This window comes from Pongo abelii, chromosome 19, assembly GCF_028885655.2.
Source record: "Pongo abelii isolate AG06213 chromosome 19, NHGRI_mPonAbe1-v2.0_pri, whole genome shotgun sequence".
Lineage (NCBI taxonomy): Eukaryota > Metazoa > Chordata > Mammalia > Primates > Hominidae > Pongo > Pongo abelii.
This window is the reverse complement of record NC_072004.2, coordinates 92369807-92385258: the sequence shown is the minus strand read 5'-3', so window position 1 is coordinate 92385258 and position 15452 is coordinate 92369807. Positions and strand designations below refer to the sequence as shown.

At 55.2% G+C, this 15452-nt stretch overlaps 1 protein-coding gene across 1 annotated transcript in view; it reads right to left on the bottom strand.

Annotated features, from left to right (window-relative positions):
* Positions 1 to 1564: 1564 nt before the first annotated feature.
* Positions 1565 to 15452, bottom strand: part of MGAT5B (alpha-1,6-mannosylglycoprotein 6-beta-N-acetylglucosaminyltransferase B) — an 80193-nt gene continuing 66305 nt past the window's right edge. Inside the window, exons 12-17 of the mRNA XM_024235037.3 lie at positions 13921 to 14076; positions 11527 to 11673; positions 11222 to 11338; positions 5613 to 5687; positions 3849 to 4105; positions 1565 to 3290 (exon numbers count right to left, since the gene is read on the bottom strand). Coding sequence (XP_024090805.1) covers positions 3092 to 3290; positions 3849 to 4105; positions 5613 to 5687; positions 11222 to 11338; positions 11527 to 11673; positions 13921 to 14076 — 951 coding nt within the window. The 3' untranslated portion in view covers positions 1565 to 3091. The remainder of the gene's footprint in view (positions 3291 to 3848; positions 4106 to 5612; positions 5688 to 11221; positions 11339 to 11526; positions 11674 to 13920; positions 14077 to 15452) is intronic.

The following is a 15452-nucleotide window of genomic DNA, read 5'->3' as shown; positions in this document are numbered from 1 at the left end:
CCTCAAATTCCTAGGCTCAAACCATCCTCCCACCTCAGCCACCCGAGTAGCTGGGAACACAGGCGCATGCCAGCAACCTTGGCTTTTTTTTTTTTTTTGTAGAAACAAGGTCTCATTATGTTGCCCAGGCTGGTCTCAAACTCCTGGGCTCAAGCAATCCTCCCGCCCACCTGGACCTTATTAAAGACTCAAATCCCAGGGCCCAACTCCAGATCTGAATCAGAAACTCTGCAGGTGGGGACCAGCAACATGTGTTTCAGTAAGCTCAGGAATCAGGTGATTCTGAGGCACGCCAAAATTTTAGAACCACTGGCCTGGAACAGGGTGTGTGAAGCTTGGCGCTGCTGATGCTCCAGGCCAGATCATCCTACGTGGTATGGCTGTTCTATGCACTGGAGGATGCTGCCAGCATCCTTGGACTCTACCCCACTGAAGGCCAATAGCATGCCACCCCGTCTCAAGTCACAACAATCCAAAAGAGTGCCAGCTGTCCTCCAGGGAACAAAACTGCCCCAGTAGAGAACCCTTGGTGGGAAGGAAGGCCCTGATTGTGCAGTGACTCAAATACAGGATCACATAAAACCTGGAGCGAAGGCCTGGCATGGTAGCTCATGCCTGTAATCCCAGCACTTTTGGAGGCCGAGGCAAGTGAATCACCTGACGTCCAGAGTTTCAGACCAGCCTGGTTAACATGGCGAAACCCCGTCTCTACTAAAAATACAAAAATTAGCCGGGTGTGGTGGCATGCGCCTGTTGTCCCAGCTACTTGGGAGGCTGAGGCAGGAGAATCGCTTGAACTCAGGAGAATCGTTTGAACCCAGGAGGCAGAGGTTGCAGTGAGCTGAGATTGTGCCACTGCACTCCAGCCTGGGTGACAGAGCGAGACTCCGTCTCAAAAAAAAAGCGTGGAGCGAAGACCGTGCATGCAGGGCCACCATGCCAGGCTGTCACTCTATCCAGCCATTTGCTCCTTACCACGACTTGAAAACGATCCCCATTTTATAGCAAATCCCACCTCCCTGCTTACAAGCTGTGTGACCTTGGGCAAGTTACTTGAACTCTCTGTGCCTCTCGCTGTAAAATGGAAATATTAACATAATAGTACTTACCTGCTAGGGTAGCTGAGTGCACGAAATGACAACTCAAGCATGGGACAAACTCTCAGCCCAGTGCCCGAGGCGGTAAACACCGGCTCATTTTCTCATGATGTGGCTCAGGCTCTTATCAAAATGGATTTGTGTTCTCTGACCTCGTGCAGCCACTGTCACAGCCAGCTGGAGGTAGGCAGAGGCCAGCCTGAGGTGAACATGACTGAGTTCACCACTGCTTGTCAGGGTGCCTGCAGTCACAGCTCTGGGGCAGCCAGGAGATGACCCTGGGTCACTGCCACCAGCAGCGACTTCCTTTGGGCGGCTTGAAGCGGAGAGCACCCAGCTCTGCAGACCTGAGCACCCCATGTGCCCCAAGTGACATGGAGCAGAACCTGGGGACCCTGGCTATCTGCCCTCCACCCTGGGCGAGCTCTGGATGCCGCAGGAAAAGATGAGAATCAGCACAGTTCCTCTTCCGCATCTCACATCCCAATAAAATATTTATTATTTCAAGAAATAAATCTTTAAAAAAAGAGAGAAAAAGAATGTCTCTATTGCTTTCCCCCACAGGTTAGTCCTTGGGAACCAATGAGATTTTTTTGCCATCGTGGTTTCTGTGGCTGCAGGGGCCAGCCAGGTCTGGAGGGGACTCCCATGGGAAGTGTCCAGCCTGGCCCCTCCACCAACTCTCAGCATCCCGGGGCTGCCTCCCGGGAAGGGCGGAGGAGCAGGCCTAGGTTGGTGGGTGGGGTTGCCTGGAGAGGGAGCGGGATTATAAAACTGGGTGGGTGGCAGTGTTCTGAAGGCCTGACCCGCTGAGGCAGGCAGGGCTCTGGGCATGGGGGAAAGGAAAGGGGGCATCCTGGGGCAGGCATGCCACTCGGAGAAGGACAGCTAGATCCGGAGGCGGTTCGAAGCCGGAGGTAGGGACGAGGACTCGGCACTGATGGGGTGGGGGGCTACCTGGGGTAAGTGGACAGGGCAACTGGAAACTGGGCAGGGCGTACCATGGGGCTGAGGCTCCATCCCAAGCCCTTGTCTGCAAAAAATGCCGGGGAGTGGGGGAGTCAGCACCTGCGGAAGTGGCTGGTGCATGAAGGCCACCCCCGGGCGGGGGTCCCAGAGCCTGTTCTCTGAGGCTGGAGTGGAAACCTGCCCCTTGGAGGGGGTAGGGATTGAGGCTTTGGAACAAATCCACCGTCTGGAGTCGCAGGTCATGCCAGGATGGGTTTTGGGAGAAGCCCAGAGTGACAAGGGTTAGAACAAGCAGGAGAGAGAAACAATTCAACCAGGGTCTGGGTGGTCCCTGCACCCCCAACTGTGGTCCTCAAGTGTAGAGGGAATCAGGAAATCGGGAGGGAAGGGGCTAAGGGGAGGCACAAATAGGACCCCTCGGCTTAGCCTTCTCCCAGCCCCCTGCCCCTCTGTCCACATCCCAAACACCAATGGGCCCTGTGTGCCTAGCTCCCCTCACAGGAGAAGGGCGAGCCTCCAGTTTCCCTGCCTGGAGCAGGTACCACCCAGGACCGCTCTCCAGGGCCATGGGGAGGGCCCCTCCTTGGACCCTTCAGGGACCGTGGGGCAGCCTGGTCCCTGCTCCTCTCCCTTGCAAGTCTACAGGCCCCATCCTGGGCCCAAGAATGACTGGGTTCCTTTCGCCCCCTGGCCCAGATCTGGCTTTGCACAAAGCCAGGGGCCTCCAACCACCTGCTCCTGGGCCATGCGAACTCTGAGCAGTCCGACATCTGCTTGGCCATGATGCTGCCGTGAGTCCCTAGGAGAGAACTGGAGCCTGCCTGGGAGGTCCCAGGGGCTAGGCGTGCTGCCTCCTCCTATTCCTGTGCACGGCTCTCCTCTGCCAGCTTCCCGGCTAAGGAAGGAAGCTCCAGCCTGGAGGGGTTGCGAGGAGGACAAGCAGCCAGAGCTCAGAACCTGCTGGTGCTTTCTCCTGTGGCAGGAGAGAGCCAGCGTGGGTGCCAGGCAGGGCGGCAGAGGTGGACTCACAGACAGCCCTGGCACAAGGCCACCTGGCCCTTGCGGAAGTCGCGGCAGGGACAGAGCCGGCGGTACTTGGTGTTGGAGCCGGCGCAGCTGAAGAGCAGAGGCTCCTTCTGCAGGTAGCACTCCTGGCCAGGCTGGGCGAAGGCTGGGTACAGGTGGTTCATCTCTGACTCAGTGCTGTCACAGGGCACCTGCAGCCTGGCAGGCACCGCACAGCACCGTCACTCAGCGTTGGTCACTTGGGCAGAAGGGCTGGGGCGGGGTAGGGGCTGCCCCTAGCCTAGTCCTGCCTGCTGCCCTTCTCTGGCCCATCCCATCCCAGCCTAGGTAAGGAGATGTGTTACGGCTCCTTTATTCCACCTGCTGTCCAAGGACCCCTGGAGAAGAGAGGGGCCTGGCCTGGAGGGGCTGGGGACCCAGGCACACCCAGTAGGAGGAGCACCCGGGACAGCTTTCATGGTCTGGGACAGGACGATGCCCAAACAGGCTGGGCAGTGGGCTGAGTGGGTGGAAGAGAGCAGGCAATGGAAGGAGCTTTCCCTGGTAGTTTAGGGCTTGGCCAAGAGTAGGGCAGCAATGACCTGGATAATGGCTTGGCGGATCCCTTCTGGATCCTTCCTGACTCATTGGAAAGCATTACATCCCCCGACACTGGCAGGGCTGAGGGCCGGTTCTGGGCGTGAGAGCTCTCAGTGAGCCCGGCTGGGCCAGCGAGGATAGCTAGCGGCTGGGTGGGAAGGGTGGGGGAACACTCACTTGAGGAAGGCGTCCTGGCTGTTGAGGAAGGGGAAGAAGGAGGGCTCACAGATTAGCCCGTGGTCCAGGCAGGTGTCGGTGCAGGCCCTCCCAGGCACGGCCAGCCAGGCCCGCAGGGAGTGCGCAGGGGGCCAGGCCCCAGGAGCCAAGCTGGTGTTCCGAGCCCACTCGAGGTGGGTGGCATTGGGGGCCAGGACAAAGGGGCTCTGCGGGGCGTGGGCCTCTGGTAGGGCAGGGCCTGGAGCTATGCAGAAGTCCTGCAAGGAGGAGAGCAGTGTTAGGGTGGGGAAATGCGACCCAGGTGTGCCTGGGAGACATCTGAAGGTGTGGCCCTGCCGTGCCAGTACGAGCCACCACTACTGGGCGCTTACTGAATACCAGGTAGCTTTACCTGCATTATTTCATTTACTTCTCATGGACACTCATGTCTCCAGATCGCTTACAGGAATTATGGAGGCTCAGAGGTCACGGCACCCACCCAGGGCCTTGGGGTTGGATGGCAGAACAGAACTTGGATTCAGGGCCCTCTGCATCCTGTGTGCCCTGGAGCTGCCTTAATGCTCAGGTCAGGCTGGGGTTCCTACCCTGGGGCCCACGAGCCCTGCCCTCCATGGGGACAGGGCCCCAGGCTGGCCGTGAGGCTCTCCCTGCAGGGTTCAACTCCAGGGGCCGGAGGGCCCCACGAATGCTTTTCTGTGAGCTTCCTGTCTGGGTTCAGTCCTGGGTTCTGGCCACGGCCCCGACCCTCACCCCCTCACCTGAATATGCTCTCCCTTCTGGGGGCCTCAGTATTCCCATCTGTAAAGGGACAGGGGAGAACCAGACTCTCTCGGCCCCTGATATTGGTGGGGCCAACAAGATAGGAAGGGAGGTCACGTACTATCCGTGGAAATTTCTCACAGCCATACAGCCACCTGCCCCAAGGCCCTGAGCCCAAGGCCCACCCCGGGCATCACCCTGGACACCCGGAGCCTGCAGAGCCACACTCCATCTGGGCCACCTGCAGTCCTCATGGTAGCTCAGATCCGCCAGGATGCAGTGGTGGGCCAGGACTCCCCTCCAGGATGCAGTGGGGGGCCAGGACTCCCCGCCAGGATGCAGTGGGGGGCCAGGACTCCCCGCCAGGATGCAGTGGGGGGCCAGGACTCCCCGCCAGGATGCAGTGGGGGGCCAGGACTCCCCAGGAATAGGGCATGCCCTCCTCCTCACCCATGACTTCCAGGCACCCTGAGCACCCGTGGGAGGAGAAAGGAGTGTACTCCTGGGACAGCTGCCTGCCCGGGCGCTCCCTCGGGGGCTGAGGTGGCCGAGCTTTTGAAACCGTGGGGCTGTCCCCTGGTTTCTCAGGCCAGAGATCCTAATCTCCCATTCCAGTCTCACTGCCATCCTTAGCGGGTGGGTGGAGAGTCTGGGGATCTTCACTTCCCATTCAGTTACCAAATCCCAATCAGTTAGCAGACTTTCGAACCACTGTTTTCTAAGAATGAAAGTCTTTGTGTTTCTGTTAGTGCCGTGGAGTTGGGCTCTAAGGCTGGGCCCAGACAGCAGGAGTGCCCAGAGCAGTGCTGCTTTCCAGGCCTGCAGTCAGGCCTGCCTGTCTCCAGCCCTGAGGGAACTCTGGGAAAAGAGACTGGACAGGCTGGAGGAGGGAGCAGGGAGCTGGATGGTTTCACAGGTGCAGGGCCCTGGGCAGACAATGAAGCTGGCTCAGCCTCCTCCTCTGGTCTGACAGGATCTGGGGCAGAGATCAGAGGGCTCACTGACCTGGTGCTGGATGTAGGCGTGGATCCGCTCCAGCATCCCCTCGCAGGTGTACTCGTAGGGTAGGTAGGGGTCTACCTGTGGGAGGGATGGGCAGACACATGGGGCGGGAGAAGGCCCAGCTGTCGGGGGCCCTGCCATGCTCGGCATTGGGGGTGGAGGTCTGGTGGGCTCTCACGTCCTGTGCCCAGGATGCCGACCAGGGAGCCGACCACCCCATCCACCTGGCCCTTCCACCCAGCTCAGAGTCCCTGTTCCCAGCACACCCTCCAGTGGCCCTCCGGGACACAGGCTCAGGACCCACGAGGCCCAGCCTCCTCCCTCCCCACCCCCTCCCAGGTCCTGGTCCCAACAGCACAGAGGATAAAGCTCAGTGCTCTGTCCCCTCCTGGGCTTTAACACCTCCTCTTCCCATAGCCCACCCACCCTCTTAGGCATCACCTGCTCCAGGGAGCTTTCCCTGAGCCCCACCCCCACTCCTGTTACAGGAACACTTTCCTTGGTGACTCCTAGCACCCCAGACGTCCCCCAGCACAGAATGAGCCCCTGTGTTATTGTCTCATGTTTATTCCTCATGTCTCTTGTGAACTTATGGACCCCTTGAGGGTGAGGACTATGGCTTGTTCACACTGAATCCCCGGTGCCTGGCACAGTGCCTGGCATACAGTGGGTGCTCAGGAAATAGCCATGGAATGAAAAGGCATCCCCAGCTCTGCCTGTATCCTGCCCAAGACATGGGACATTCATGCAGAGGAACACAGGGGCATCTCCCAGTCGGCGGGAATGAGATGACATTTGTAAAGTACCCTGCCCCCACAGGCACAAACCCCCAAACAGAGGCCACAGGCTGTCTGTCTAAATATCTAACAGTTGGCTGGGCACGGTGGCTCACGCCTGTAATCCCAGCACTTTGGGAGGCCGAGACGGGCAGATCACCTGAGGTCAGGAGTTCGAGACCAGCCTGGCCAACATGGTGAAACCCGGCTCTACTGAAAATACAAAAAAATTAGCTGGGCATGGTGGCGGGTGCCTGTAATCCCAGCTACTTGGGAGGCTGAGGCAGGAGAGTCGCTTGAACCTGGGAGGTAGAGGTTGCAGTGAGCCGAGACTGCACCACTGCACTCCAGCCTGGGCAACAGAGCGAGACTCTGTCTCAAAAATAAATAAATAAATATCTAATAGTCATGCAGCAATCTGTCCTGTGGTAAGATGCATGCAGTAGCTGGGGTCCAAGAAGCCAGGGGAATGAACGGAGGGAAGAGGTGACAGAGGAGTAAGGGGGTACTCCTGCCTCCCCCTCACTTCTTAACCAACCAACCCCTTCCTGTTCCATTAACCTTCTCAGGCCCAGCGCAGAGCCACCGTGGAGAAAATCACTGACCTGGAAGGGCAGGGGCAGTGGTCAGGACCCAGGAAGGAGCCATCCCAGACTCAGAGAAAGGTCTGTTTTAGCCTTCAACCTCCCCACCCCACCATGCCTGGTGGCACCTGACCTGGCCCAGCCCATCTCCTAATGAGGCCGCTTTCCTGTCTTTAGCCAGTGGGTGAAATCTGACTCAAGCCTGCAACCACCTCTTTTGTTCCTCATCAGTGTTGGGTGGTGCTAGAAAGTCCAATTGCGCCAAGCTCGGTCCTGCTTTCTGTGTACCCCACTTCTTAGGAGACCCATCCTGGGGCCTCTGGCCAAGGGGACATCCCTGACACTCAAGGGTCCCAGGGAAGTGGCAGTCACTGATGTCCTTGAAGCCGGACACTGCCCCAGCACTGACATCCCCCGGCACTGTGCATGGGTATTCTCAACGCTGGGGCAACTTCAAAGTCCCGGAGAATCTGCAGGTCCCATCCTCAGCCCAGCCTTGAAGCCCAGTGCTCTGCACATCCCTGTCCCGACCTGCTCTCATTCCCAAGCCGATGGCCCAAGAAGACCCTGGCAGCCAGTTGCTGCCCCAGCTGGTTCCCTAAACACTCATGACGAAGTCCCGGGAGCCTCTGAGCCCCACTCACTTCTGGGGGTCTTGCGGGGACAAGGCTTCACTCCCAGGTTATAAATAAAACTCCCCAGAGAAGAGCTTTCCCTTCCAAATGCCGCTCCCCGGCTCCGTGACAGCAAATCTCTGAGTTACTCTTACTCCTGTGTCTGAAGCCCTTGTCACAAGATAATTCAAAGGTCCCTGTGTGAAGCAAACACTCACAGCCAATGACGACGTTCCGCCTGCCACGAATCTCCTGCCGGAGGAGCCAGCCTGCCTGGCCTGGAAATTACCCCCATTAGGTCTAATTACAGGTGTGCGCCCTAATCAGTCTTGACAGAGTGACAGGTGCTGATCCTGCCTGGGAACTGCTGGCCTGCGGGAATGACAGCAGGGAGGGGTGCTGTCATTCGGTGGAGGCCGGTGTTGGCATCACCTTGAATGGCCTTGCTCTGGACACAGAGATGTCCACAGGCAAACCCAGGGAGGTGCAGAGACACAGAAGGGGTGCCGGGCCCTGGTTTTCCATGGCTGTCAGGCTGGGGGCTGGCTCGCTGTGTCTTAGACCTCCCTCTTCTCACCTCTTCTTCTCACCTTTCTCCCCATCCTGGCCGCTCCTCCCTCCCTCTCCCTGTAAAAGGCCACGTGACTTGCAGAACAAGCCACTCCCCATGATGGCAGCCCTCATGTGCTCTCAGCCTCCACTAGCTGTCCCTAAATCTGTTTTCTAAAATAGAATTATTAGGCCGGGCATGGTGGCTCATGCCTGTAATCCCAGCACTTTGGGAGGCCGAGGCGGGAGGATCGCTTGTGCCCAGGAGTTCGAGACTGGCCTGGGCAACAAAGTGAGACCCCCCCCCCCACCCTGTCTCTATTCAAATAATATAAAAAGAAAATTTTAAAAAAATAATAAAATGGGATGATTAGAATTACCCAGAGTTCTTGTTTAAAATGCAGATTCCCACGCGAAGCTGGGTCCTATTAAATGGGAAGGTGCGGGATGGGCTCGAGAATCTGCATTTAAGGCCCTCCACCGGGTGACTCTTGGGCACATAAACGTTTTTGAGCTGCTGTGAGCTAAGAGGGGGTGAACCGTTATGCGGAGGGGTGGGGCCCACAGAAGGGAGGGGTCTGAAGGCCAGAGGGGCCTCGGCTGGTTTGGGGCCCGGCACAAATCTCAGCTGGTCAGATTTGCAATACCTTGCTTCCTTAATCCTTTTGTAATTGTTATTTTTTAATTAACTAATTAACAAAATTAAACAGATGTTCATGTAAAAAAAAAATCAAACAGGAAAGCAATGAAAGGGAAGTTTCCTCTCACCCCAGACACTCAGTCCGTCCCCCAGTTACCAATTTCTTCTGTGTCCAACCAGAAATACCCGCGACTATCCCAGCACCTTCACACACACAGCCCTCCCCCAACCCCGCTTTCTGGGCCTCCGGGGGGCAAGTTATCCACAGGGTGGAGTGTCTCGCTCTTTCAGCTTAACAATGTGTCTTGGAGGTTGGGCCAAACCCTGCTCCCCACATTGGAAAAGTCTATGTAGTCCCCCTCCCCAGCCTTGCCCGAGCCCCTCTGCAGGAGAAGCCTTGGAGGATTGGTTTGCAAGGGGAGGGGAGAGGGAGGAGAGCAGAGGGAGGTGGGTGGAGAAGTGGGGAGAAGGAGCTGGAGGAGACTGTGGAGTGACAGGAGCCCCCTTCCCTACCTGTACACCTTGTTACCAGCTTCCCCATACAGGGGGCTGGGGTTGGTCAGTTTCCAGCAGTGAAATTAATCAGTTAACCCCCCCTTCACTCTTCTTTCCTATGCACTGAGGTCCCTACATGAGGCCTCCTTCCTGGCACTGGTACTTCTAGCCCAATTTAAGCCTATAAGCTGGTACCAGTCAAATACCTGGCCCTCTTCCTAGGGCGTGGCCAAGGGGCCAAGTTCCTATTTGTCTTTTTAAAAATTTTTTGAGATGGAGTCTCGCTCTGTCACCCAGGCTGGAGTGCCATGGCATGATCTCAGCTCACTGTAACCTCCACCTCCCATGTTCAAGCGATTCTCCTGCCTCAGCCTCCTGAGTAGTTGGGATCACAGTCGTGTGCCACCATGCCTGTCTAAATTTCTTTTTGTATTTTTAGTAGAGATGGGGTTTCACCATGTTGGCCAGGCTGGTCTCGAACTCCTGGCCTCAAGTGATCCGGCCACTTTAGCTTCCCAAAGTGCAGGGATTACAGGTGTGAGCCCCTGCACCTGGCCTCTATTTGTTTTTGCTCTACAAGGCCTTGCCAGAACTTAAGCCACCAGCCCAGGACAGGGGACAACACCAGCTTGAGAGCTAGCAAGGGAGCTTTTTATCCCTCCCCACTCTGTCTAGGCTGGTGCTTTGCTAGGATCCAGCATTACAAGGTCACATAACCTCTCCCTGCAGCAGGGCCATCAGCGCCCCACCCTCAGTCACCTGTGACTCCACCTCAGGGCTGTCTCTGGCCTGCTGAGCCCATCCGTGTGCAGGCCGAAAGTGTCAGGAACTGGCATCCCAGGCGCCACCCTCAGCCGCAGGTGGAACGGAAGAGGAGGATACCTACCCTAGCCTCTTTCTCCTCGGGCAGGACAGCTCTGGGATGTGACCTACCCCATCTTGCAGAGGCCCCCGTGGTGATGAGCTCCAGGTGCCACCTGCTGATACACACTCTGCCTCACCTGGCACCTCCGTGCCTGCTTCCTGGGGTTGCCTCCCAAATAAGCTACTGCTAAAATCCCTGTTTTCGTGTTACTTCCTGGAGGAATCCAATCTCAGACAGTCCCTGACTTTGAGAAATCTGCCATGGTGGCCAGGCTGCTCTCAAACTCCTGGCCTCAAGTAATCCACCCGCCTCGGCCTCCCAAAGTGCTGGATTACAGGCGGGAGCCATCATGCCCGGCCTGGAGCGATTATTTTTGCTCAGCCTGTTATCTGAGCTATAGCAAGAAGGGGATCCAGGAGAACCATAGTGAGAGGAGGCTCTCTCATTCACCGGGTCTGAGCCTCCCCAGAATGAAGGAACCAGCCAAGCACAAGGCACGATCAAAAGCCACAAACATGTCCACTGTGGAGATGAGCATCAGGCACAAGCCCCTCCTCACTCTCACCCAGCCCACACATGTGCACCTACACACACCAGCACCCACGTTCGCTGGAGACCCAGGGTGTTCTACCCCCTTGCTACTCAAAGCGTTGCCCCGCATTTAACAGATGGTCTGTGTGCACATTATATTTTGAAATGTGCTGTGTAAAGGCTGCAAACCCACACCTGCAGCAGTTTAAAGAACCTCCACACATTCATCGTGAAAACATTCACTTAGCACCTGGCCCTCAAAAGTGCTCCATAAACAATTTGAGATCCAGGACTGCCATGTAAGGTTGTGCAGGTTGCTCACTGCACAAAGGCATTCCCCACACATCACACCTGAGTAGATGAATGGGGTCCCCCATTCCATTCTCCAATCCACATGCCCTGGCTCAGGGCTGTGTCTGACCAGGGGAGGGATGGACACCTTCGCCAACCCAGGCCTGCAAGTCTGAACTCACCCAGAGGGGGGCACTGTTTTCTAATCAGAGTGAAGACCAGCAGTGTGGACTAGTGGTGGTCTCAACTGCATGTGGATGCTCTCACCTGAGTTCTCATGATGGCCTTGATGGCTGCTTCAAACTCCTCTGAGTTGTTGTAGTCGACTGTCCACACGTGGGGCTTGCCAATGAAGTTCTCTGCGTAGGGATGCTGGGAGAACACCTGGCAAGGGTACAGAGATCACAGCTGCCCCCGTGCCTGCCAGTGGGACAGGGACAAAGGAAGGTACCCCATCCACTTGTCCTATCTCCTTTTGCCCCACATCTCAGTCTGCCTCTTCCAGGACCTGCAGGGGTCTCTGTCCCGGCCCCTCCTGATCAAGGAGCACGATGCTTCTGCTTTCCACTCACCTCTCTGGAGGTGGGCTTGCCTCGGAAGAACTCGTGGTTGAGGGAGCTGTGGGGCGGGCTGAAGCGGGACTGCAGGAAGATGCAGCCATTGGCAATGGCCTCCAGGGGGGCGGGGCCCTCGTAGGGGAAGCCAAACCCGATGAAGAGCTGCAGAGTCAAGGGGGGCGGTGATCAGGAAGGGCTGGGCCGCCACAGCCCAGTAAGCCCCAGGATACCGGGGACAAGGTTAGGCTTCGGGATATTCACAGGAGGCAGCTGGGCCTGGAGCGATTATTTTTGCTCAGCCTGTTATCTGAGCTATAACAGGGCTGGAAAAGCCAGGCCAGAACATCTTGTGCCACGGGCAAGCACTTCCCCTCTCTGGGCCTCAGTTTCCCCATTTGTGAAATAAGGGGGTCTAATTAGGTATTATCAATGGTCTCTTCTTGCTCTATCAGGCTATGATTTATGATTCTGGAGGAAGGAAGAAAAGAACAAGGGTTTCAGGCCAAGAACGCTGCAGGCCCGCACCTACAAGAGACCTCCAGGAACCTCACTCACTCATCCCAAAAACATTTATTCAGCACCTAACTTGTGCGAGGCAATTTACAACAGCAAAGACATGGAACCAACGCAAATGCCCATCAATGGTGGCTTGGATAAACAAGATATGGTACATAGACACCATGAGATACTATGCAGACATGAAAAAAGAACAAAATCATGTCCTTTTTAGCAATATGGATACAGCAGGAGGCCAATGTCCTAAGTGAATTAAAGCTGGAACAGAAACCAAATATCGCATATTCTCACTTATAAGTGGGAGCTAAACATTGGGTACTCATGCGCATAAAGATGGCAACAACAGACACTGGGGACTCCTGGAGTGGGGAGGAGGAAGGGGGTAAAGACGGAAGAATTAACTACTGGGTACTATCCTCACTACCTGGGTGACAAGATCCTTCATATCCCAAACCTCAGCATTATGCAATATACCCAGGTACCAAGCCTGCATATGTACCCCTTAAACCTAAAACAAAGTTGAAATTTTTTTTTTTGAGACAGAGTCTTGCTCTGTCACCACCAGGCTGGAGTGCGGTGGCATGATCTCGGCTCACTGCAACCTCTGCCTCCCGGGTTCAAGCAATTCCCCTGCCTCACCCTCCTGAGTAGCCGGGACTACAGGTGCCCGCCACCACCTCCGGCTAATTTTTTGTTTGTTTGTATTTTAGTAGAGACAGGGTTTCACTATGTTGGCCAGGATGGTCTCGATATCCTAACCTTGTGATCCGCCCACCTCAGCCTCCCAAAGTGTTGGGATTACAGGCGTGAGCCACCGCACCTGGCCAAAATTATTATTTTTTAAGTAACTTGTGCTAGGAGTGCACAGGGCTGGCCTGGAAGGTACTTAATAAATGGTTCTGAATCCAGGGCTGTTCTGTGAGGTTGTTTAGGTTATTCACTGCACAGGAGCATCTCCACTGCCCCCAACACACACACACACACACACACACACACACATCCAAAATGCCTTGGGAAAGAAGCTATGGTGAGATGAAGAGAGGGCGTGGGGCCAGGTGCAGTGGCTCACGTCTATAATCCCAACACTTTGACAGGCCAAGGTGGTAGGGTCGCTTGAGCCCAAGAGTTTGACACCAGCCTGGGCAACGTAGGAAGACATCATCTCTACAAAAAATTTAAAAATTAGCCAGGTGTGGTGGTGTATGCCAATTGTCCCAGCTACTCGGGAGGAGGAGGTGAGGGGACTGTGTAAGCCTACTAGTATAAGGTTGCAGTGAGCCCTGATTGCACCACTGCACTCCAGCATGGGCGACAGAGCAAGACGCTGTCTCATAAAAAAGAGGGTGGGCAAGTGCCTAGAAGCTGGCTGGAGACTCTCCAGCCTCAGCTGATACTCCAAGGTCCAGTCAGGGTTTTGCCCACTGTGTCAACTGCTGCTCCAGCAGTACAACTCAGGGACCCCTGAAGCAGTCACTCAGGACTAGTGGCTCAATGGCACTCTAGCCAGGACCCCTCTCTCCCCACCCACACAACCACTCCAGCTCAGTGTCTCCAAAAGCTAGGCCTGACCCAGGAGTCCATTTGGCTGGACTGGTACTGCAAGGGGGCAGATGGGCAGCCCAACTCTACTTCCCCATCACTGAGCCACAGCTCTGCTGCTCTGCTGGCCCTTCCCAGGTCCCTTTCTCTATAGGCCCTCTCCTGCCTGGTGGGCACCCACATCTCTGTTCCTGGGCTCTGGCCAGATGTGGAGCTCAGAGCAGCAGAGCATGCTGGGGTATGTTCACATGTGGAAGGGGCCTGAGTGATGGTGGCAGGCCTGGCAGGCATGGGTGGTGACCTCAGTGTCTGCAGCCGGCACGTGTGAGAATGGTGTGGGGGATGGGAGCTCACTTTGGCCTTGCGCAGCAGCTGCTGAAACTCAGGCTGCGGTAAGAGGCCATGGTTCTTCACAAAGGCTGGCACCTCGGGGGGCCGCTGGCTCTCGTAGTACACGGTGCCATGGATCTCCATGTATTTGTTCAGGATGCCCAGGAACTTCTCCTTCCCCTGGAAAAAGAAGAGGAGGAGATGGGAACCTCATGCAAACCATAGAAGGCAAAGTCCGTGGAGGAGATCCCTTTGGTCTGGAAGTCAGAAGATGTGGACCCAGTCTCAGGTTGGCCATTAACTGGCTGTGGGACACTGGAAAGGCCCCTCCCTTCTCTGGCCCTCAAAACCTATGAGTGGCAGAGAATGGATTAGAGCAGAGGCTTCAGGATTACTTTTAGCCATGAAACTGTTTTCTTTCCAAAGGAACCCTATGGGGGACCAACATTTAAATGGATTCATGTGGTGCCACTTGGCCTCCGCCGAACCCCTAATGACCTCTAAGCTCCTCTGAGGAGCTGTGGAGCTCTCTGTAGTCCATTCATCCATCTCTCTCTCTCACCCATCCCATCCATCCTATCCATTCATCTACCCACCATCCATCCATCCACCCACCCACCATCCATCCATCCATCCATCCATCCATCCATCCATCCATCCATCCATCCATCCATTTGTCCATCCGCCCATCACTCTATGCGTCCACTCACCCATCCATCCATTCACCCATCCATCCCTCTCAAACATCCACCCATCCACTCATCCACCCACCCATTCATCCATCCATCCCTCTCACACATCCCTCCACTCACCCATCCACCCATCCACTCATCCATCTACCCATCCATCCTCTCATCCATCCATCTTATCTGTCCATCCCTTCTTTCGTCAAAGGAGGGGGACCTCTGATGGAAGCTCCATATTTGGAATTAGAACTCAAGGGAATTCTCCCCTAGAAAAAAGGATGAAACAGAGCTAGACCAGTCCTTGCAGGGGTTGAATCAATTTTGTCTCTATCACTATATTGATTAAGGTGATCTGAGATTGCTAGGGCCCCCAGCTACAAGCCAAGAGTAAAAGTAAATTCTCTCTGGAATAAAATAGAGTCATCTTTGATCTTAAATTATCTCCACAATTTTTCATATTCATTTTCCAGAACTCAAAAAAAAACCATTGAAATCCCAATCAAACCCCCAGTACTTTTTTTGTAGAAATTGACAAGCTGATTCTAAAACTCATTTGGAAATGCAAAGGACCTAGAATAGACAAAACAACTTTGAAAAAGAACACAGTTAGCAGGCTTATATTACCGATGTCAAGACTTATTATAAAGCTACAGTAATCCAGATAGTGTGGTATTGGCATCAAGATAGACAAATAGATCAATGGAACAGAATACAGACTCCAGAAATAGACCCACACACAGTATGGCCAATTGATTTTCGACAAAGGTGCAAAACATTTCAGTGGAGGAAGGATGGTTTTATCAATAAATGGTCATGAAACATGATATCTACATGCAAAAAAGTGAAAGAACTTTATACTTATTATATGTA